This window comes from Phocoena phocoena, chromosome 1 (genome assembly GCF_963924675.1).
Source record: "Phocoena phocoena chromosome 1, mPhoPho1.1, whole genome shotgun sequence".
Classification (NCBI taxonomy): Eukaryota; Metazoa; Chordata; class Mammalia; order Artiodactyla; family Phocoenidae; genus Phocoena; species Phocoena phocoena.
The window spans coordinates 14389635-14414211 of NC_089219.1; the positions used below are offsets into that span (position 1 = coordinate 14389635).

At 55.9% G+C, this 24577-nt stretch overlaps 1 protein-coding gene across 1 annotated transcript in view; it reads right to left on the reverse strand.

The window, feature by feature from the left end:
- IFFO2 (intermediate filament family orphan 2) overlaps positions 1-24577 on the reverse strand; it is a 44904-nt gene that overhangs the window by 8818 nt on the left and 11509 nt on the right. Inside the window, exons 2-3 of the mRNA XM_065894341.1 lie at positions 2188-2248; positions 841-936 (exon numbers count right to left, since the gene is read on the reverse strand). Coding sequence (XP_065750413.1) covers positions 841-936; positions 2188-2248 — 157 coding nt within the window. The remainder of the gene's footprint in view (positions 1-840; positions 937-2187; positions 2249-24577) is intronic.

Sequence of the window (24577 nt, forward strand, 5' to 3'; positions counted from 1 at the left end):
AAAGAAAGACAAGTCCCACTGCTGAAAGACCCCCCTGCTTTCCCACCGGGCCTGCTCCACCTGTACCCCACACAGAGATTCCTCCCACGGCTGATGGTTGGGGCTGCCTAGGATGGGGGGTCCACTGGACCCCGGTGAGGGGAAGCCACATGGCCTCTTCCAGCCACCCCAGCTCCACGCCTCTCGGGACCAGAACTGTTCCAGGCTGAGTCACCTGTACTGGACTCCTTCTCCTTTGTGGAGACTCTCTCTACATACTACCCGCTGCTTGAAGGTGGCAGGAAACCAGGTCCCCAGTAGGAAGAAGGCCCTTGATGCCATCAGCTGCCCCTGCCCACGGTTACTCAGAGGGGCTCCGATCGTCCCAAGGATATGCACACTGGCCTGTCCCGACTTTACAAAGCAAACCCTGCTGAAGGCCGCTGGCCCGGGGAGCCTCTCAGGCCGGCGCAGATCAGACCCGGGGTCTCCTTCAACCTGCCATTGGCCGCCACTGCGCCCAGACACAGAGGCCCATGGCCACCACCCGCCCTCACCGTGGTGAGCTGGCAGGAGACGAAGCAAACACACACAGACCATCAGAAGAGCCCCAGGGAGGGCAGGATGGGTTAAAGCAGCGGATTAATGCATCTCTACTCAGACCAAGGGAAGCAGAAGTGGGGAGGGGACAGGGAGGGGGGCCTGGTCTCCGATGCATCCGTCATCCTCACGGGTCAAACGCAGCCAGCCAGGATACTAACTAGAAGCCGAGCTCTGGAGCCTCGGAGTGAATGAAGCATTTTGCATGATGGCTGTGGGGGGAAGTCATGATGCCTGGGGGTGGTGGTCGGTGGCACTTACGTCACTCATGAGCCCCTTAAACACCACCAGCTCGGCCTTGAGACGCTCAATCTTCTCATTCATCTCCTCCTGGATGGCTTCTGCTTCCTGCGCTGCCTACGGGGGATGAAGATGGGGGAGGTTTTAGGGGGGCTGGTCTCCCTGTTGGAGGGGAGGGGATGGACACCTGGGTCCAGAGCCCCAGACACCTGACATCCAACCAAGCCGGGTGCCTTTGTGCCAGGGAAGGAAGGGGTGCCAAGGACCTCATCCCAGCCTGGGTCCCCACTCAGCCCTCGCTCAGCACAGGGCATCGCTCAGCCTAAAACACTTCTCCAAGGATTATTTATTGTATGGAAAAATCCATGGCAGACGTTAAGAGAAAAAGTGGATGTAAAAGGGATCCCAGTAGTAGGTCAATTCACGTGAAAATGCCAATATATCTGACCATCTCCGATCTCCAGAATGGCAACGTCACACGTGCCACCCTAACCGAGCACGCACACCTCGGGCTTGTGTGTGGCTGCACAGAAAAGACCAGAAGGTCACACACCAATTTATCCACAGTGGAGCAGGGAGAACTGGAGGTGAGTTTTATTTTCTTCTCTGTGCTTTTCTGAATTTTCCAGGTATTTGACCATGAGCATGTGATGTGTATAAAGCAAAAAGTACTTTTCTTATAAAAGAAAGCGGGGTGGGGGGACGTTCATCCTTTTCCTTCTGCATATTGACATTATTTTAATCTGTCTCTAACTTCCTTAGAAGGTCAGTGTTTATTTTCTTTCTTTCTTTCTTCTTTCTTTCTTTTTTTTTTTTTTTGGTTATTATTTATTTATTTAGAGGATCAATACTTTAGATACCAGAAGGCAATTAAAGAGCTTTCCATGTCTTCTCATGGGGTTGCCATTCTTGTGCCCATTTGGCTGAGAGGAAAACAGAGGCCGAGAAGGTAAAGTCTGTTGCCCAGCGTACACAGCAGGCGAGTGAGAAGCAGGCCCACCCAGAACACAGAGCCACCGAGCCAGAAGAGCAAAAGAATGTCCTCATGCCCGCTGCTGAGCACCTGCCAGGGCTGGGAGCCCACCTGATGATGTGGCCACCCGCCCTCTGCAGGGCACTCAGCCCCGAGTCTGTTCCTGCACGCCAGGGGCAGCACCGGGATTCCCGTGCCCAAGCTTTTCTGCAACTCTTGTGCTGGTGCCTTCCCAGCCCCAAGGAGGGGAGGCGGGAGAGGCCTCCGGCTCCATTGAGGAGAGACTGAGGCAGCAGGAGGTAGCAGAGCACAGAGGCTGTGCTGGGAACTGCCCCCGGCTTTGCCCCTTGGCCACGTGGTTCTCCTGCGAGCCTCTCCTGGTCGGGACCTCTCACCTCCTGCAGCGTGTCCACCATGGTCTGTAGGTTCATGCGCTTGGCGAGCTCCTCCTCCCATCTGCAAGAGACAAGAGGGACAGGTGGTCAGAGGGCGGCCTCCCCAAGCCAGTCCAGCCTCAGACACGATGCCAGCACCCACCCTGGGCCCGTCCCCGGGCTGGGCAAGGAAGGTGCGGCAGCGACTCTATCCTTGCCTGCCCCTCGGGAACTCCCAGTCTCGGGAGCTAGATGTGTGGGACAGCCAGGTGACCCATGATACCAGGTGGTGGTGACGGGTGCCAGGCCCCGGCATGAGCACAGCACCACTGGGAGATGACGGCAGGAGGGACCGCCAGCCCCCCACACAAACTGTAAAGCATTGTATAAATGCTACTGCTCCTCCCATTCCTGTAAGACATGGTACTGAAGCTGCTCTCAGGGGCAAGGCTGCAGCCAGCACCACTTTCAGGCTCTCCTTTGCAACCACAAGAAACAAATTTGATCGTGCCAACCATCGCAATCTCGGAGTCATTGTGTCCTACAACCTACCCTAACCAACAAAGACATCTCCTACCTAGCTGTCATCATCCCTATCTTACAGATGAGGAAACTGAGGCTCGGAGAGGTTAAATACCTTGCCCAAAGACACACAGCTAGTTAGGGGGTGGGGCTGGACTTCAAACCCAGGTCTGTTTCATTACATTAAAACAAAAAATAAATATAACTCTCCCTTATTTAATGCTTATTAAGTGCCAGGCTCTATTCCAGGGGTGTTACATACGTCATCTCGTTTGTATATATGTGGCCTGAAGTTGAACAGGAAAGGACAAAGGGGAGAAGGCACATGGGGGCTCTGAGTGTACCCCCAGCTTTAACCGGAGGCAGGACAGGATGATAATAGAGTTACCACAACAATACCAGCCCACCTTAACTGAGTGCTTACTTTGTACCAGGCACCATTCTACGTGATGTAATTCAATCCTCAAAACAACCCTCTAGCCTAGGTGCCACAATGATCCCCACGTTACAGGTGAAGCAAGGAAGAGTCAGGTACCCAAGGTCAGGGTGAGGACAGGTGGGGCCAGGACTCAAACCCAGGCTGGAGACTCCAGATTGAGTGCCTGTGACCCTGCCAGGCTTCCTGTAGACGCAGGACCCATCAGAGCCCTAACCCGCTCCCCACCCAGATGCCCCTCCTTCCCCAGAGGGACAGGTCCTTCTCCCTCCACCCCCATCCTGGGACAGACCGACCAGGAGTTTCTCTCTTTCTTCACCCTACGGCTGCCTCCCTACATGGCCTCAGAGCAGGCAGGTCTGGAAGCCTTTTAGGATGCTGTCGGGGCCAGCTAAAAATAGGCCAGAGGGGAGGGATGGCTGAAGAGTGGGTTACGTCACCAGCTTTTGGAAACAAGAGAAAACGGATACTGTTTGCACACACAGAGGAAAATTCCTCCTCTTTCCCACATGAGACACGACGGCCCCGGCCAGGGCTCCCAGAGGACACACTCGCCACTCACCCCCCATCCCCCGTTCCCTTCGGTCTTTACCAGCCCCCAGTGGTGGTGGCCAGGCCTAGATCTTCTGTGGGCTGCAGAGTTCAGAACCCAGTGGGCAGTGGGGCTGGGATAGGGGTCCTGGCAGGGATGAGGAACACAGAGGAAGCTAAGGAGGGGCAGCAAGAGAATCTAAGGGTCTAACCCAGGTGGGATCATCTCACTGAACACCCTCGTTGTACAAATAGGAAAACTGAGTCCAGCCCCAGGCCCAGTGTGGGGAACAGGAATCCCAGGTGGGGAGAAGTTCAAGGCTGCCCTCACCTCGCCCAGCAGCATGGGGCATCTGGGGCTCCCCTCAAGGGAGGCCAAGGCCCAGAACACAGGTCCCAAGCTGAATCATCTCTACTGGCCACGCTGCCCTGAGGGGGGCAGGGGGCTCAATTCCAAAGCCGCTGAGCAGAGCAGGGACAAGGGAGAGCCCGGTGTGGCACTGGCTGCAGCCTGGCTCCTGAGGCCAGCCTCACTACGGCATCTCGCAGCAACACCAGGGGCAGCAGAGGAGTGGGCAGTGAGGGCTGAAGATGCGGGCACCCAGGGACATCTCTCCTCCACACACACTCATTTCCAAGACAGGCTTTTGGGGATAAGGCCCAGCCCCTCCTCACTTTTCCTTTAAGCAAACTTCTTGTGAGGAAGGTGGGGCAGGGGTCAACAGACCCATTGAACAGACGGGGAAAATGAGGCCCAGCAAAGGAAAGCAACTTGTCTCAAGTCAACTCAGAGCGAGAACTTAAGCCACGTCTTTGGATCTCCAGACACATTAGCTGTAGTAACAGCAGCCACTGATTGGCAAGCACGGTCTGAGTCCCACGCACTGGGCCCAGGGCCTCGTACACATCTCATCGGCTTTCATGCGAATTATTAACACTCTCGGGTAAAGAAATTTTCCCCAAACCCATTTTGTAGATGAGAGAGCTGAGGTTCAGAGAGGTGAGGTAACTTGTCCAGGGTCACACAGCTAGTAAGCAAGGATGGGACTCAAGCCAAGCTCATGCTCTAAAGCAGCCAGTTTCCAACTGCGATATGCATGGGAATCACCCAGGGAGCTTGTTCACGTGCAGACCCGGATTCAGCAGGTCTGCTGTGGGGCTCATTTCTAATGAGCTCCCCTGCAGAAGGCACTTCGGTGGCCCCCTCGCCTAAGGTGCACCCCAGTTGAGCTTGCACAAATGACTTCATGGGCCTTTTATTACCAGAGCTGGATAGGTGGGCAGCTGGTGCACCTGCCCCCAGCAGACCCAAGAAGGACCCCTGTGTGCTGACAGCAGCTGGCTTGACAGACCAAACCTGCTGCCTACGCTGACCTCCCCTCCCGGCCGCAGCGGGAAAGCTTGGCTTCGCCGGCTTCAATGTTGACAGTGCAGAAAAGCTTTGCCCTTCAGCTGCTCTGGCTGACCGGGGTGAAAGGATGGTTGAGTGATATTTCTTAAGGCACCCCAGATGCCCTGCATTTACTGCAACTCAGCCCAGAGAGAGGGAGCATGCAGCTTAACCAAAAACTGGTCAACCATGTTGTGGGCTCTGACATCCCAAAACCTGCTTCCCAGGCACAGCCCCCTCTCCTGACCTGGATCTGCCCACAGGAGTAAGGTTTCAGCAGGATGGAAGTTTCAGGCAGCAGGACCAACATAAGCAAAGACGGGCCAGCAGGAAGGCCAGGGAGTAGCCAGCTGCCACCAAGAGGGGACACACCTCCCACGGGTCAGAGGCTGGTGGATGTCATGTCATTTAAGCCTTTGCCCTCCTGACTTTCATGTGTGGCCCACTGCTGAGCACAGGAGCGCACACAGTGGGCTGTGAAGCTGCAGAGAAACCTCCTCCCCATTTTACAGGTGGGAAAATGAAGGCCCAGTGCATACAGAAACTCTAGCCAAGGCCAAGACAGCCTGAATCACTTAGATCCATCCCTGCCCGCCCTGACCCACCAGCTCATAAAACTTCCAAATTCTTTTCTCTTTCTTTTTAAATTTATTTTTATTATTTTTTAATTTTTGGCTGCATTAGGTCTTTGCTGCTACGCATGGGCTTTCTCTAGTTGCGGCGAGCGGGGGCTACTCCTCATTGTGGTGTGCGGGCTTCCCTGGTGGTGGGCGCCACCAGGGAAGTCCCCAGATTCTTTTCTCTCGAAGGGAGTGGAGAGAGGGACATTTATTGGTCACCTTCTTGGTGGTGTACACCATGTTGGGCCGTCATATACATATAAAAGATAAGGGACTTCCCTGGTGGTGCAGCGGTTAAGAATCTGCCTGCCAGTGCAGGGGACATGGGTTCGTTCGCTGGTCCGGGAAGATCCCACATGTCGCGGAGCAACTAAGCCCGTGCGCCACAACTACTGAGCCTGTGCTCTAGAGCCCGCGAGCCACAACTACTGAACCCACGTGCCACAACTACTGAGGCTGCGCTCTAAAGCCCGTGCACCACAACTACTGAGCCCGTGTGCCACAACTACTGAAGTCCACGCACCTAGAGCCGGTGCTCCGCAACAAACGGAAGCCACTGCATTGAGAAGCCCGCGCACCGCAACGAAGAGCAGCCCCTGCTCGCCGCAACTAGAGAAAGCCCGTGCGCAGCAACGAAGACCCAACACAGCCATAAATTAATTAATTAATTAATTAATAATAAAAAAAGATAAAATATCACTTAATCCTCCCCTAAGGACGGTCCCCATTTTGCAGATGAGGAAACAGAGAATCAGAGGTAACTCGATTCCCCTTTCCCTCCCTCCTCTTCAGCCTTCTGAAATCTATCCATTCTCCCAGGCTCGTCTCAAATGTCATCTCTTCCCTGAGCCTCCGCAGCCACCTCCATTGTTCTCCCTCCTTGAGCTCAGGCTTGAGGCAGCAGACCTCAGGAGGCCATCTTTCCCAGGCGGCTTGGCTGTGGCATCTCATCAAGCATGGCTCTCACCCAAAGAGCCGGCCCACGATGCCAGGGACAGCGATGGACCACCCTCCATCTTCTCCACCTCCAAAGAGTGCTCAGGCCCCAGATCTAGCTCCCGCCCCGACCACATCACAGGGACCTTCTCTCGCCCCCAGCATCTCCCCCCAGCATCCTCTCACTCTCCCCCCATCTGCAGACACCCTTCAGCAACAGCCTTGTAGGCATGCCAGCTCCTCAAAACGCTCTCAGGCTATGGATGCTCACGCCAGCCCCTGAAGCAGGTGGGATGCAGGATGGTCGTGGTGATACTGACACTGCTGCTGCTGCTTATGCTGACGCTCATGACGATGATGATGTGATGGGGCAGCTAACACAGACTGAGTGCTTACGACGTGCCTGGCACCGTCCTCAGGGGCTTCACAGGCAGAGCCTCATTTAGTTTCACAGTAACCTCTAAGTCGGGTTATTTTTTTCTCCATGTCGTTGATGAAGAAGCTAAAGTCCAAAAGCATGAAGCACCTCCCCCCAAATCACACAGCCAGCAAGGGGGGGTTGTTTCTATTTTACAGAAACAAGAGACTCAGAGAATCTCCAGAAGCCAAGGCTGAAAAGGGGACCAGAGTTCCCCTAGACCACGCCTCTGAGTGTACAGATAAGGAAACTGAGGTGCAGGTCACCCAGGGAGTGGACAGCAGAGTGCCCTCCCCTCCCCCAGCCCAAGCGGCGCTCATGAGGAGCGAGGTGGAAGGACACGAGTCTGAACCCCAGCTCTGCCTCCCCCACTCAGAGCCTCCATCTCTCCATCTGTCAGTGAGACACTGTGTGAGCCCAGCATACCCCAGGCTCGCTCCAGAAAAGCCATTCTGTTCCCACACTCTCTGACGGTCATGTGACTGGCCCCCAGTCACGGGCTGGTGCTGGCTGGACTGGACCCCAGGGCCCATCTCCCAGCCCCAGCCCAGCCTCCTGCCCCTGGACTCAGTCACTCCAATCCCCCTGCTTACCAGTGTCCAAACCCGCTGGGTGTGATCCACAACACGGCAGTGCTGGATGAGGGTTAGTCCTGGGGGGCCTCTGTGCCAATGCAAAGGACAGGCAGGGGCTCAGACTGGGGAGCCCACAAATCGGGAATGTGAATGTGGGTACAGGTAGCACCCTGGTGCCCAGGCCAGGTGCCCTGGCCTGTTGGAGCACAGAGGAATCATGGGGGAGACACCTGTTCTAGGTGGGAAAAGGGGCACAGGAGGGCTGCCACTATACAAGTCATCGGAGGAGTCGGGTCTAAAGCTGGGGGTCTGCCCACTCCCCCAGCCGGAGAACTGGTTATAATTATCATTTCTGTGCTCACTGCTGTTCTCCCTGCACCTAAACCCACCCACACTTGGTAAGGAGTCCAAGAGTTATTGAATGGATTTGTTGAATGAATGAATGATCCCAGCCGCAATCACTCCTCAGCCCCACTGCTTGCCGCTCCCCAGCCAGGGCCCCTTGGACATCCTCAATCTGCACAGCCCCAGCTTGGGGACTCGGCTGCTCCGTCCACTGGCTCCTGAGCTTCCCCTGGGAGAGACCAGGCCAGCGGGAGGGCGGGCCAGGGCAGGAAGTGGGCAGGGAGAAGGAGAAAGCTTCCCTCTCCCACTTCCCACAGCTCCAGGCCCGGGATGGGAAAGCAGGGATGTCAGGGCAATGAGCGGGGAGAGGAAATGACTCTCCAGCCCTACACCGCTGCTGAGATCTCGGCGGGGCTCAGCCACCATCTTAGCAGAAGGAGCACATGTGTGAGAGGTGGCCAGGAGGGGGAGGTAGCTGCCCCGTCTCAGCCAGATGTGGTCTCCCCGCATTCCTGAGGAACCACCGCTGGACCACGTGATGGACGGGAAGTCTCAGCAAGCCACTGGGGGGAGGGGATTGGCAGCTTCAATGCCAGTCCCCACCCCCAGCTGACACTCAGGGCCAGTGTCTCCCCTCCCCCATCAGCTCAGGATGACACACAGACCCACCGGAAAGGGGCCACAAAGCCTGGCCTACTGAGGGGCGGAAAGCCAAGCTGAAGTCACTGGCAGCGGGACTGACTCACAGATTTTGCACTTCCTGTGCACTCACAGAAAGAGGCTCCGGGGCTCTAGCTCCAGAGGAAAGTGGGTGCAGCCCCAGGAAAACAACTTAGGCTCCTGGGATAGCCCTGGGGCTTCTGAAAAGAAAGTCCTAGAGACTCCTGGGCAGCAAGAGACTGGGTTCGAATACTGCCCCTGCCGCTTCCCAGCTGCGTGACTTTGAGAAAGTCAATTAATTACCCTCTCTGGGCCTCAGTTGCCTCACCTGTGAGATGGGAAGCACACCACCCCTTTCGAGGGTGGGCTGGTGTGGGTGAAAACACCCAGTCCCACCTCTGGCACACAGCAGACAACTGATGTTCCGAGGCTCAATTCAAACTGCAGAATCCCACAGCTGGCTCCAGTGGCCAGACCACAGAGAGCCGGGAGGCCCTCACAGGGACGGTCCGCACCTTTCCAAGGAAGGTCAGCCGCCGGCACGCCCAGGCCAACCCACTCAGGTGATGGAAAGCAAACTCAGGTGAGGCTAGGCCAGAGCTGTCAGTGGAAAACTTCATTCTGGGCCAAGCATGGGCCTTGCCTCTGGCGGAGGGTAATTTTCACCCGGGCACGGGGAGCTCACCCCACGGCAGCACAGCCGGCTGCAGGCTGCCGGGGGTGTGCTGGAGCCACCCCGCGCACCTGTCCCCAGGGCTCTGCGCTGCCCCTGGCTTCTGTGCGAGCCCACCCACAGGTGCAGAGGTGCCTTTCCCCTCCCCGCGTGGATGTGCCTTGCGCCACCCTCGCTGCAGAGCTGGGGCTGAGCTGGGGTCCTGACTGGCAGGTCCTTCTCTAGACTTACATCCGAGCTGGAGGATGAGGCAGACCAGGGGAACCCTCCTTCAAATGCAGTTTTGCAGAAGCCGATGGGTAACAGATCAGAGTGGGCACGCAGAGGGCCCCCACCCCTTAGCTTCTGCTGAGCGCCCCCTAGAGAGCTTAAAAATCACGACTGGGTCAACTTCCTCATTCCACGCCACCACCCTTGTTGAAAATCACAAACAATTCATGTTTGTGGCAGAAAAAAAAAATACAGATGAGCAAAAGGGCAGTGGGAGTGGGGTGGAGCCAGGGATACACGGTGAGAACCCACTTTTCTCTGAGGGAGATCCTCCTTCCGGGCAGCCCAATGCTGAAACACTTGGAGCCTCATTTCCTGACTGCCTCCTCTCATCTGCTTTGCTGTATCTTCCCTCTCCAGTAAAAGGAGGGCCGGGCCGCCCAGCCTGTGAGCCGAGAGGCCCTCCATCCCCCCGAGCCCCGCCCTCACGGGTACCTCCCGGCCCCCTCCCTGTGGACTCTGGTGCTCCCATAGGCACCCAGCCCCTCATCCGGGGAAGGGACTCCTCCCAGACGTGCCTATCCGAGGCCCAGCTGCCCAGCTGTAGTCTGCTGCTCGGAAGGAAACACAAATTAAATGTCAGCTGATTGTCTCTGCAGAGGAGGTATTAATTTAATGTGAACACTTAACCAGGGCAGCTGATTCCATTACAGGCGGGCAGTAACAGCCCGGGCAGGCCAGAGCACAGGCTGGGAGCTGGCGATGGGCCGGGCTGAGCAGCCACCATATCAGGTGTGCACCTCTCCCAGCATGCTGCCACCGCGCGCGCACACACACGCACACACGCACACACAAACGCACACGGACTCACTCTCAACCTGAAACACCAGGCGCCTCCAGGGATCCCAGCGGAGAGGTCTGTGCAAGGATACTCGGGGTGGGTGGGGGTCTAGAGTCCATGGGGAAGTACCCAGTGGGGGAGAGGGTTCTGGGCGAGGGGGCAGGAGATCCTGTTTCAAGTCCTGGCTCTGTTGCTAATTCACTGCACGACCCCAGCAAGACCCTTCCCCGCCTGGGCCTCAGTCTTCCCATCTGTAATATGATCTCTAAAAGTCCCTCTGGATATGATGTGCAGACCCTGGATGTGGCCCTTCCTTGGAGCCCAAAAGAGGAGACAGCCTCAGGGATGTCACCGCCATCCAGAGATACCCTGGGTGACAGCATCAGGCCGCTGGCCCCTGACCTCATCACCAGTGACCAGCAAGCAGGGGCTGGGATGGCAGCACGCACTGATTCAGCGTTTGTCCACTCACTCATTCCATGATTGGTTCTGCAGCACTTGCCACGAGCTGCTCGGGCCTGACAGAATCAAAGGCTACAGGAGTCTCCACCGGCCCCACTGAGAAGGGCAGCAAACTGAGAAAGCCATCTGCCACTGTGTGGTCCCCGGAAGGTCTGCTTACCACTAGCTAGAAACCTCGATTTCCTCCTCTGTGAAATGGGGGTTGCAATCCTACCTTGTAGGGCTCACGGACATTGAACGAGCTCGAGTGAAGGTACACAGGTGCCCTTGCTGGACGGCCATTCTCATCACTGGCGTTGCCCTGCCTATGCCTGTCTGGGGGAGGCAGGGACAGGTGGGTGCGTAAGGCCCGGACCACCTAAGCAGGGACACTTCTCCATCCCGCCCTGACCCTCTGGGGATCTAGAAGCAACTGAGAAGGTGGCGAATGAATTTTCCCAGCAAGTTGGTGATCGCAAGCCTGGCCAATGGACAGCGGTGCTGAGCTGCGTGGGGTCATCCTCACTCTCCCTACCTGTTTCAGTGACCACGGGTACCCTTTACAGGGCAGCTGGCTGGCCTCTGGGGCTCTCCGCAGGGAGCCACCAGGCCTTTAGAGAGGAGGGAGGGAGAGACTGGCAAGCCTGTCCCTGGACCGCATTCCCCGGACCCACACCCCCTCAGGCAACAAGGCAGCCTGCGTTGTGCAGGCAGCCCTGTATCTGGTCCTGTCTCTGCCCCTAACTTGCTGTGCGACCTTGGGCAAGTCCCTTCCCCTCCTCTAGCATCACTTTCCCATTCTTAATGCAATGGTGTCAAACTGGATACATTCGAAGGGCCCACCCAGCCAGGCCAGAAAACAATTTCCACAGTGCCTGGACAAACACCCCAGGCTGACGGCAAAGCTCTCTGATAAACTACGGAGTGTCAAAGCCAGCTGGGACATCAGCCTTTGGGTTCAAACCAGTGTGTGTAGTGGAGGGATAGGCAGGGGCTCTGGAGCCACAAGGTCCTGGGGTCAAACCCCAGCTTTACATCTTGTAGCTCTGTGACCTGGTGCAAGCTGCCAACCCTCTCTGAGCCTCAGTAAGACAACCCATGTCACAGGGTTTTTTGCAAATAGTCAGTGGACTCGTGTATGACAGGTGCAGTCAGTGACATCATTCTCACCCCCGTGACCTCCCAACGGCAGATGGTCAGAGACACTGGGAGAATGGTCCTGGACCACACTGCAAGTGACAGGGCCAGACCTGAACCCAGGACTGGCTGACCCCACAGCCTCTATGCTGCCATAACCATCATGTTGATGATGATGATGGGAAAGATCTAGATGCCACCATCACCTGGCTGGGGGCCCAGGGGCACAGGGGGCTGGGGGTGGCCAAGGGAGCCAGATGCTGACACCACCGATTCCACTGCCAGCGAAACCCAGCAAGTGTCCTGCTTCTGCCCACCATGCCCCCACACGTGCCCCAAGAATGAATGGGCAAGTGCTCAGGCTTTGAAGTCTGTCCTGACAAGGGCTGCCATGACAGCAGATGAGACTGAGGCAGGAGGGGTCCCTCCAGCCAGAGCCCAGCTGTTCTCATGGGGCCACCCCAGCAGGCACAAGGCATTGAAGGCCATTCTCCCAGGCCGACAGGTGCCCCTGGTCACCTGTCCCACTGCCAATCCGAGGTTCCAGCTGTTTACACCAGTCTTCCATTCCAGTTACCCAGTGTCCATACCTGCCCAGGTGCATAGCATCACTCCCACTTTGGTGTCATTTATTGAAAGCCCCTTTGGAGACCCGGCAGCTCCGTGGATGCCGGTAACCCAGAACTCTGGGTGGGGAGGGGGGAGGGTTAGGTTGCTGTCCTTCCAGTGCTTCTGTCTAGAAACCACACCCAAGTGGGCACTGTCCCCCACCAAGCAGGCCGCTCCGAGAAGGAAAGTGGCTCAATGAGCAATCTCATGGTGAGGAGGAATCTGTGTCCCAAAGTGCAGGCCACCGTGAAGTTTCTGGGGCACCATTTCCAACCTCTTCTAGGCTTGCGACACCTTCATCACCTCCTCCAGGAAGCCCTTCAGGACTTCCCCAGGATGAGTCACTACATCCATCCTAGTATTTCCAGCCCCAGCACATGCCTTCCTCACGGCATGCAGGTGCTGTTAAATATTCACTTCTCTGCCTCTCTCATCAGACTCTGCTCTCCTGGAGAAAGGGAGGACTTGCTTTCGCTGTAAAATGCTTATTTTGTGCTAGTCTAGTCACTTTACTCCGACCATAGCTCTGTGAACCAGGCGTTATCCTTCCCACTTTACGGGTGAGAAAACTGAGGCCCAGGTGAAATGACTTGCTCCAGGCCCAGGTCCACCTGACTCCCATGTCTGAGCAGCCTCGCAGTAGTCAGAGCATCTCATCGGTTCCATAAACCGCGCTGCCTACCATGCCTCCCAGTACGCTGCTCAGGAAACACCCCCAAATTACCCTGCCAGGGTCAGCACCGATGTGTACCCCTGGGTCACAGTCACTGACTTGGAAGAGAGCCGCTTAGCCAGGCATTTGCTTTGCCTGTTTACTCACTCCCTGGGCCCCAGAACCCAGGTGGAGAAAGGCCCTAGCGTTCCACCTCCACTGGCCAAGACACACCTGCCCACAGCCCTGCCACCCGTCCCACCCCTACGTGGCTGCGGCAAAGCACTGAACCTCCTGTGCTCCTGATTCCCATCTCTAAGGTGGGGGCCAGTGGAAGCACCTGCCTCGTGGGGCTGGTGTATTAAATGAGTCAGCACCCGCTGTGCACTTAGCACAGAGCTCAGCTCCTAGTAACGCTCAGTAGATGGACGCTGGTTAGCCACGGAACGTGGTCTTTATGTTGTCTCTCCTGCCATGGAGGATGGGCAGCTCAGCTTGCGGGGGCAGCTCTGCTGAGTGGATGCTCAGGGCCGCAGGCACCAGGCAGCATCCCCGGGTACCAAACCAGACTCCCTGCTCTCAACGCCTGGTGACACATGGGGCCGTCAAACAAGTCTTTGGAGGCCTGTCTCACCTCAGGAGGATGTCTCACCCCCCTCGTGTCCAATCCAGCGCCACATTCCAGCGCTGGCATAAGAGCCGGCACCGAGGACGCCCCAGTGAGTGAGTGTGGGGTGTTTCTGGGATGCCCAGCCCAGCAGCCTCAGGGTCCACCGCAGCCCAACCCCTCTGGCTGTTGGCTTAGATTCTATCTTCTTTCTCCCACGACAGATTCAACAAACATTTCCCAAGTGCCCACTCAGAAGCACAGGACTGAATCAAGAACACTCTCCTCCCACTGCGAGAGGGACAGCAAGCGCCGGGGCTTTCCCCAGGCAGGACCTCTGCCCCATCTCCCAGCCTCCGGTCCTCAATCCCCCAACCCAACAGGGCTAGAAGCTCTGGACACCGCTGCCTCGTGCCCTGGAAGTGGGGATGGGAGGGGGTGCTCATCCCAGGCTCTTGGAGGGGAAGGCATCTTTGCTCTGCTCATCAGTGAAGGGGCCTCATCCGAGTTGCCCCTGCCCAAGGTACCCAGGGCAGGAGGGAGGAAAGCAAGCAGTCTCCACCATGACACTGAAAACAGTGGTTGCCTCCAGAGGGAGAGCCTTGTGGCTGGGGTCAGGGTGGGAGGGAGACTCGTCACTCTGTCCCCTTCTGTACCATTTTCTAAATTGTAGTAAAATTCTCATAATATAAAATTTGTCATTTTAACCATTTTTAAGGGTACAGTTCAGTGGCATTAAGTACGTTTACACTGTTATGGAAACCCCACCCATCTCCAGAACTCTTCATCTTGCAAAGCTGAAACTCTGTCCCCGTTAAACAGTAACTTCCCAGGCCCCCTCCCCACCAGCCCCTGGCAACCACCATTCTATATACTTTCTGTCTCCAGGAATCTGACTACTCTGGGCTCCTCATATAAGTGAAATCATACAGTACTTGTCTTTTTGTGACCGGCTTATCGGTCACACTTAGCATAAGGTCCCCAAGGTTCATCCATGTTGTAGCATGCATCCAAATTTCTTCTGTATCGTTTAAATTTCGAATCACGTAATGTATCTCCTAGTCAAAAAGACCAAAGCCATTAAGACAAAAATACCCATTCGTTTTCCCCTTATTTTAAATTGCCTGAGTATTTTACGATTACACAAGAAACAGAAAAAAAAAAAATCAGGTAAGCCAAACAAACAAAAAAAGAATTGAAAAACCCACCCAATCCTCCGTCCCTGAGAGAATCGCCATTAACACTGGCTGCACATCCTTCCCAATGCTTTCTTATGAGATTTTTTGTTCTCGTGTGAGATCTTTTAATAGTGAAAGTGGGATCAGACCGTGTGCGATTTTCAAGTGTGCTTTTCCCACTTAACAACACATAGCAAGCACCCTTCCCAGCAGGTGATACAGCGGGTGGCCGTGGCACCACTGACCTAATGGGTCCTGCAGTGTCATTCCCAAGTCCTGGCAATCTAATCAACACTGTAAGAGGACCTTAGTACATACATATCTGCATATTTGTCTAGTTACCTCCATGGAGTGGGTTGCTGTCTCAAGGGTATGGACATGGAAGAGTCTTCTGTGAACCTCAAAAGCTCTGGATGTGACAAAGCTGTACTCTCACGGGGCTCAGTAGCCGCCCAGCGAGCCAAGGAAAAGCAGGGTCCCTGGGTCCTGACTCCAGCTCAGCAGCAACACTGTTTTGTGCCTCAGTTTCCCCATTAGTCAAAAGGCTGCCTTTCCCATGGGTGGAGGAAGACCCCACCATAAATACTGTCCTTCCTCGCCCTCATTGGGTGGCACTCTGCCTTCTCCAAGGAGCAAGGGCTGTGCGATCAGGCTTATATGAGAAATGGGCCCCGTCACCTCTCTTCCAAAAGGGTAGACATTCCCACCTGGTGTGTGATGAGCCCCGGAGCAAGTGGCCACGTGCTAGGGTGGGGCAAGATAAAACAGTGTCCCCTAGGGCACCTTCAGCCCGGCCTGACAAGCTGCATCGCACCTCCAAGCCTTTGCCTGTGCTGTATACTCTGCCTGGAAGGCTCCCTCTACATGCCACTTTGTCATTTCTTTCTCTGAAGCTTTTTCTGAAGCTTATGCCAACTTCAGGCCTCAGTTTGTATACCCCCTCCTCCAGGAAGCCTTCCCTGGCTCCTCAGTCAGGGTCAAACGCCCCTCTTCTGTACTCCAAAGGCACTGGTCATTTGCTACTGAGGTTACCTGTTCACCTGTTCATTTCCTCTACTTAACTCAGCCCTTGTAAGATGAGACCCATCTCTGGCTCCCAGCTGCAACTCCAGAGTGCAGTATAGATCCTGGTACACAGTAGAAACTAAATAAATGTTCGCTGGATAAAGGGCCCATGGAATATCCCCTCCAGGGCCTTCCTTAGGAGACCCTATCTGGAGTCAGTGTAGCACCAACTCACTGTGTGGCCTTGGACATGACCTCCCTGCCCACCCCACCCCTCCCCGTCAGCCTCAGTTTCCCAGACAACCTCCACAGTCCCTGCCAGCTCTTCTAATCTCCTCCAACAATCCCCTTTCCTCACCTTGACACCCGCGCCTGCCACTCATGGGGCCCCCGATGGGCAGGTTAGTGCTCACAGCTCTCAGTCCCCAGGACTCAGCCTCTCTGCCCAGGCCTGGCCAAGCCCCCAGGGACCCTCCATCCAACCCCCATCCCTGGTGTCAGCAGCTCTCAGCCTCTGGGACTCCATCTCTTGTTCAAATCCAGAAGCCAGGAGGGGGTCTGGACACCAGGCCAAGAAACTGGAGGCCCAGGGGGTCTGTGCCCAGGAGGCTGGGGGAGCCCCACCCAAGGATATGTTTATAGCTTTGAGGAAAAACAGCAACTCCCAAGGCTATTTTGGAAAACTAATGTGCACTTTGGATCTCCCTGTTGTTTATTTCAAGTGACCTTGCCGTCCTGCAGGTAAATGCACGACACTGCGGGTCTGCAGCTCAACGCCATCTCCCCATCACAGCCATGTCACTCACTCCGAGCTAAGCACGCCTGGACCAATGAGGGGTCGGCAACCAAGCAGATCCCACCAGGCAAGGGTTGGCACACACCTCATCCTGGGTTTAAACCTCCCCAGGTCACCTCTCTGTGCCTCAGTCTCCTCACCTGTGAAATGGGGGAGAATGACCCCCCTCTTGGATTAAATGAGGATTGGCAAGTACATCAGGCTCCAGGCGTAATGGGGGGAAAAAAAAAATCACAGAACATGAGCCCTCAGGACCTCAGAAGGGCATGCTCAGAAGCCCAGGCCATTTGTAAATGAGAAACCCGAAGCTCAGAGGGGTGAAGTGACGTGCCCAAGGTCACACAGCCAGGCAGCGGCAGAGCAGGGACTGCAACCCAGAGACTGTATGTTTCCTGCCATGCCGCGGGGAGGGAGGACAGTCCTGAGCAATCACCAGGAAGGAAGGAGGGAAGAGTGACAAGGACCCCAGGAACCAATTACATGTGCAGCTGGTGCAACAAGGGATGGGTCATGGCAGCTACCACCTGCATGTGGAGCGCCATCAGTGTCATAACTGGCTGGGAAGGCTGCAGGCACAGCCGGGACAGGTAATTAGAATGCAGTCACCACACCAAGCAGGATTAGTGACTACACACAGCTCAAGGGGACGGACTCATGACTTAATACCAGCCTCCTGCCACCATGCAGCCCTGACATTCAACATGATGTGAACCAGTGGGAAGGGCACTTCACACACACACACACCCACAGCGCTCCTCCCATCCATCCACAGGGCTGGGGTACACCTTTAGAGGAGAGAGAGGTCAAAAATAGCAGACTCTCAGAGAACCTTCTGTGACAGTAACACCCCTGGCAGAGCACCTTATTGGAGCCTCTAGTTTCCTCACCCCCATTCTGCCAATGGGGAAACTGAGGCTCACAGAGGTAAGGCAACTTGTCCAGGTTCCCTAATCATAATAGTTAACAATATGAAATGTTAGGATGTGATAGGCACTATCAACTCATTTAATCCTCACAACAGCTTTATGAGGTAGGTGCTATTATTATGCCCATTTTACAGATGAGGAAACTGAGGCCCAGGGAAGTGAAGCAATGTGTGCAAGGTCACAGAGCTCAGAAGTGGTGGAGCCAGGACTTAAAGCCAGGCAGTCTGGCTCCAGAGCCCAAACTCATAACCACCGGACTCGCCTGCCTCTGCTCTCCATATGCAACAGCAGATGCTACAGTAGAACACAGGTCTCTCTGACCCCAAAGCCTAGGCTCCTTTTCTCTGTGCCAGGTGGCGTCATGATGGAGAAGGTCAGGGAGCATGTACCTGTCTCCTGGGGGTCAGAATAGACCCCAAGTGGCATCACCTCCAAACTGTAAGAGCGAAGCACAGAGGCCCTACCCTGGGCCCCGCTAGGCCCCAACAGAGGGGTTGCTGAAGTGAGGTTCTCCTAGGCCTGGCCCGGCCCCTAGGACCCTCAGATGGGCAGGGCTTCCTGCAGACACTAAAGATCCCCAAGCTGCCTGGATCCTGCCAGGCACCCAGCCCAGGGGGAGGAGGTAGATGATCACCAATCCCAGCCCCGCCAAGGGACCAGCACAGATTCCCTTCTCAACTCAAACCCAATCGGGGCCTCTCTCCCCCTGAGACTTGGTCCTCCAGCCACACAACCCCTGGCCTGGACTCAGCAAGAAGCCAAAAAGGAGATGGTCCAAGACAGAGGGATGAGAAGGAGAAGCCTGGGGGAAGGGGTGAGGCCACTCACACGGCCCCACTGCTGCCTCTTCATCTCAAAAGATTTGTAAGTCAGAGAGAGAGACTCAGCCGTGGCCATGCCCCAGCTGGTGACCTGGTAAAAGTGACTTTACCTCTCTGAGTCTCAGTTTCCTCATCTGTAAAATGGGATAACAGTACCTACCTCACTGGGTTGTGACGATTATACAAGATCATGAGTACCAAGCATCTCATGTTACTTTGCTCACCTTAGTGAGCAGATCCCACTTCCAGCTGCTGGGGCTAGGGGCTTGGTCCACGGTCCAGGGTCCTGGGCTTGGCTGAGATGTGCCATTTTGCCCCTCAGAGGCTTCATTCTCTGCGCCCCTCTCCCCCACACTGAGACTGGGGCGCTGTCTGGTAGACTTGGATACCAAGTACCCAGCACATGCAGGCCCTCAACTGGTATTTATGCACCGGATGAATGGATGAGCTTGGGGGCTGAAGCCCCGGGGAGGAGCAGCTAGCAGGGCCTGGGTGCAAGTCCCGCTCTGCCTGTGTTCCAGCCCGTCCCGGGACCCATCTGCACAAGGAAGCTCTGACCATCCCTGGGAGCTCAGGCTCTCCCTCCACCAGCCACCCCCCTGGGCAGCCTGCCAGCGGTGGGCCCTTTCCCAACCTGCCTGGCCTCCTAGGGACAGACGGCCGGTCCACGCCCACCCCAGCAGGCCCACAAAGGGAGCAGGCAGCTTCCTCCTGGTGACTTTGCCTTGGGAGAGATGAAACTTGGTGTGACGTCTGCCAAGCCAGATGGCCTGGTTGGCCTGAGGGGCCAGGACACCAGCTGGGACTCCTGCCCCAGCACACAGAGCTCCTTAACCCATTCCTGCCCTAGCACGGGAGCTAGCATCCCCCTGGCAACTTAATTACTGTCGTAACACTCAGGCCTCCTGCCCTCCACCCTCAGAGGTGAGAGGCCTCCCAGGGGCCAAAAGGGAGTCAGCGAGGCAGTGGGGTGAGAGGGAACCACGGAGCATGTGGGAGTGGAGGAGGTGCCACTGCCCGGCTCTGAGGGGTGGCCTGGCCCGCCAGGAATCTGCCAACCCAGAGAGTGAGCGGGGTGGGTACTGGTTCCTGGCTGCGGAGAACAATGAAGCCAGCTGCCTCGCTTCCAGGACACCCATCTGGGGCAGTGACTGCCAGGTGTGAAGGCCACCAGCTACCTTTAGCAGGCTGGAAAACCCACTCCCCGACCCAAACCCCAGAAACAGCACTGCCCTGTGAAGGCTGTCTGAATGGCCGCAGACATGCTTGCTCAACCTCTCTGGGCCTCAGTTTCCCCATCAGGAAAGGTGGGGCCAGGGTGATCCCTGGGCTCCAGGGCCACTTCTGGCTCAGAGGGCTCCATGACTCCAGGAGAAGAAATGTACCTCCTCCCTGTGCCCCGCCCCCGGCTCCCCCAGGAACTTGTGGAATCCTAGAGGGACCAGCCAGATCCTTTCTACACAAAAAGTATGTCCCAACGAGAGCATGCATGAGTCAAGAGGAACTTCAGGCAGGAAGAAGGTAAGCTTCTGAGATTCAGTGGGGGACTGATGCTGCCTGGAGAACTCAGGAAGGGTCTTCACCAGGCAGTGCCCGCCCACTCCCCTACTCAATGGAAGGCTAAGCAAGGGGAAATGCAGCGTATGGGATTATGGCTAGAGACCAGGAAGCATTTCCCAATGGAAAAGCCTACAAGGATGCTAGAAGGCCCTGGAATGTCCTTCCCAGGCAGTAAAACCTTTAAGTGGGTTTTGCAGAGGTCCCACCCTCAAGACGAGGGAGGAACAGATGACCTCTGGAGACCCTCTGGGGACAGCAAGCTGGAGTCCACAAGCAAAGCAGGGCCTCAGAGTCTCTGCACTCGGGTGCCCAGCCAACCTGACATTGCAAGTGGACAATGGTGTCATCTCAGGGTACAGCACAGCCAGGCCCAGCTCCAGCCTGGTGCCTGTACGCTGGTCCAACCAGGATCTCTGGATGTCTCTCAGGAGAGAGGCTGAAGAGGACTCCAGAAAAGCCCGAGAACACATCAAAATAGCCAAGGAAGGAAGGGCCAGGTGAGAGGGCTGCCAGCCAGGAGTGGAGCCGTCTGTCAGCACAGCAGAGATGCAAGAACATGGGGCTGGGATCCACAGACCTGGCTGTGAGTCCTAGGTTTTCCACCAACTTGCTGTGTAACCTTTAGCAAGTCACTACTCCTCTGAAAAGTGTGTGCTCGGGGAGAAATCAAACATCTCTAAGGACTCTTGCAAGTCTGATTTCACAGTCATTTGGCAAGCTCCCTAGGGATAGGAGTCTGCCTTTCCAGTCCATGCAGCATCATCCCCAGGGCCCAAGCATAGGGCCAAGCACAAGCCCCCTAAAAATGATGGATGGATGGGTGGATGGATGGATGAATAGGTGGATGAATGAATAGATGGATGGATGGATGAATGAATGATCAAGCAGAGTAATTCCTGAAAAAGAAGAGCAGAAGGCCCTAGGTGTCCCCTGGGATGATTCCTTACACTTGCCCTCAAGGGCTCCCTGGAATCACCTTTCCATGACTATAGACCTTCCAGCGTCCAGCCCCCTTCTCTAACTTGTGCTCACACCCACACACACATTCTTAAATATGCAACACATGCTCCAAGCACCGTGACCCAACATCCTGAGAAGAGAAGCTATGGATCCCATCAGCCATCTGCTCCAGCCTTCCCCTGGGGCGCCTCAACCTCCTGAAGCACCCTCCCAAAGCTGGGTTTGAAATGAGACTGGACAGTAACGGAACCCCAGTGACGATCTTTTAAGACCCAAGTTCACATGCCAGCTCTGCCACTTTCTGGCCATGACAAGTAACAAGTCATTTCACCTGCCGAGACTGTGTCCTCATCTGTACAGTGGGCATTAACCACAGCTACCCTTCAAGAGTCTTGCGAGGTTCAAGAGTCTTGTGCAGTTCAAAACATCCGTGAAGTTTTGAACAGCAACAGGCACATGGGATGTGCTCGGGGAACGGTGAGAGGAGTATAATGGAGTTAGGAGATCCTGGCTTCCTTCCTGGAGGAGGTGAGGGTGAGTGAAGCCTCCCAGAGTTTCTCTGCAATCCCTTCCACCTCACTTCCCACCTCGGGAGGGTGATATGCCTGGACTTAAACCCAGCAGAAGCTACAAAGCAGCCTTTGTCTCAGAGGCGAAACCCTAAACCAGCTGCCTTGACATCAACTCTGGAAAAACAATGCCAGGACAGCCTTCAACGTCCGTCACCTCTCTGCCAAGGTCTGGGAGCGGGTGCTTCACCCACAAGGCCTCGCAGCGATAGTCAGTGGGCTGGACAAGAACCCGGGAGCCATATTCCCATGGCCTTCAGGAAGAAGAGCTGCCCCGGTGATCGCTGAGGTGTAAGATAGGACTTGAACTCCTGTATCTCAGCCCAAGGGCCAGGGCCAGGAACATGCAGCCCATTCCTCAACCTGAAAGACTGAGCCTGGGAGTGTGGCCGGAATTATTCTGGAAGAGCCCACCAGATTCAGGTTCAAATCCCAGCTCTGCCCCGGCCTCACAGTGAGACCTCAGGCCAGGGATGGGTCCCAAGGCTGCCTCCGTATCCGCACAAGGATGCTGGGACTTAGGGGGCCCCTCCCCGGGGAGGCAGGGACACAGACAGACTCCCCATTCAAGACCGCTCTCCAGCAAGGCCACTGGAAGCCACAGGCTGCAGGTGACACACAGTGCTGGCCACAGCCTCGGATGCTAGGTCTTGCCCTACCAGTGATCCTGTTCTGACAGTCTGCTGGGGAGGACAGGGGATGCGACCTCCTCCTTGCCAGCCAAGCAGGCAGCTCTGCTGGGGAAAGGAAGTGCTCTGAACACAAAGGCCACTCTGCAGCTGGAACGGGGAGGGAAGAGGCAGTTCTCACTGTGTGGGGCCTTGGGGGCTGGTGAGGGCCAGGCTGGGACAGAAGGGACAGAGCAATAACAACTCAGGGGCCGGCACCCCACTTAGCCCTCGGCGTGCACCATCGCACTGAACCCTCTTTACTACCCGTGAGCTAAGGCTGTCATCCCCATTTTACAGACATTTTACAGATGTCATCCCCATTTTACACCCATCCCCGAGGTGGTGATGGGAACCCAGGCGATCTCACTCCAGGATCAGAGCTCCCACCCGAGTGAAGGCCCCGATCGCAGGCTGACAACGTAACCGAGGAAGAGTGAACAAATAATTTCTTTTTAATTCCCCATGGATGTATTACGCCTTAAGGCCCAGAAAGGAAAAACCTACACGTTGGGGCTTCCCTGAACTCTGTCCGTAGCCTGGTGAGCTCTGACCCCAGTTTTCCCAACTTGAATAAGCCCTGATGTTTTAAACATCAACACTTTCTTTAAAGGCAAGTGTCAAACCAGTTGCAATGTAATATCAAGACTTTCCATAGAAAACTGTGTACAGATCCAAACATACTATTTGTTAGGGCCCAGCCCCAGGCTGGGGACTCAAGAAACATGGTCTTTGTAAAGACTGGGGGATCAGCCTTTGTGGTTCACCCAACTCCCCACTGTGGGCAAAGTTCTCAGACCTCCAACTCCAGGGCTCACCCCAGAGAAAAGGGGATGGGAATGGCCCTCAGTGGGCCAGGCTCATCAACAACCCTGTGGGTCTCGTCATCCCATTTTATACACGAGGAAACCAAGGCACAGAGAAATGCACAGCTGAGTACACAGCTGGCAGACAGGGACAGTAGGTCAGTCGGCCACTCAGTCAAGACGCCAACGCCAAGCCGATCTCAGGAAATTGCCTCTGGTTACGAGGAGACAAACCCAAGGTGACCTCAGGTGTCTCTTTTGTAGGCCAAGAGAGCCTCATCTGCAGCACTGAGGACCCGGATGTCTGGCCGAGGGGCACGGCTCAGTCTGTGTGGGCTCCACTTTGACAGGCTCCGAGGCCTCTTCAATCTACGTTCTCTGGCCTCTGCAAGTTTTCCAAAGCCCTCCTTAAAGGACCAGCAGCCTCCAGAAGGATCCCTTAGCCCAAGGGTTTCAAAGGAACTCTGTTTAGGGGACCTGGGTTCTAGCCCCTACTGTTCTGTGTGACCTCAAGGGAGCTGCTCTCCTTCTCTGGGCCTCAGTTTTCTCATCTGTAAAATGGTCATGGGTATGTGGGTGGGAGTAGAGAGAAAAAGATAAAACACTGAGGGACGGACTCTCAGAAGGTCTTCTTCAAAAGACACCAGGCACATTTAGTCATCTGGGATGACAGGGGAACGACGTCTCCTAGAAGCAGGGGGATAGATTAAATGACCTCAGAGAGAGCCTCAAACCCTCTGGGCCCACCAGGGGGTATGAGGAAGGCACAGGTGTGAGGGAGAAGGGGCAGGTGGGGCAGTCAGGCGGGAGAGGTAAGGTGAGCAGCTTAGCCTCGCCAGCTCACTCCCCGACCGACCGGTGTCTAATCACAGGCCGAGACCTTGATAGGGGCGGGGGGGGCTGAGGCCCCCATGATGGCATTGACCTCTAACCTGGCAGCTATCCCTCTCACCAGGCAACCTCCCCTGTCACCCAAACTGATGTCAAGACCCCAGGCCCATAGTACAAGGGGTCTGCCTTGGACAGAGGTGGGGTCCCGACCCCGGGGCCTCCAAGTCCACAGTGGGTAGAAAGAGGCTCTCAGCCCCATACTCACAGACACACGCGCACACCCACGGGCTTACGCACGGGCTCACAACGCCCCAGCAGCAAACAAAGAGCCCCCCACCAAGGCCTGGCATTGGGCGGGGGTGGGGGACAGAGACCCCCTCACAGCCCTCCCCTGCCTCCAGCCATAGGGAACAGAGACCAAAACAAGAAAGAAGGGAAAGAGGGAAAGGAGAGAGGAGGAGAGACAGCAAAACAGAGCAAAGAGAGCCAAGAAGGCCATGAGGAGGGAGGCAGGCCAGAAAGGCAGAGAAGAAAGAGCAGGCAGGCCAGGTTCTGGCTGTGTCCTGACTCCAGCCCGGGCCTGGGTTGTGCACCAGCATGGCAATCTCAGCTACAGGTCTTTGCACAAGCTGTTCTCTCTACCAGCAGCACCCTTCCCCCTTCTCTTCCACTCTTACTGGACCTTCAA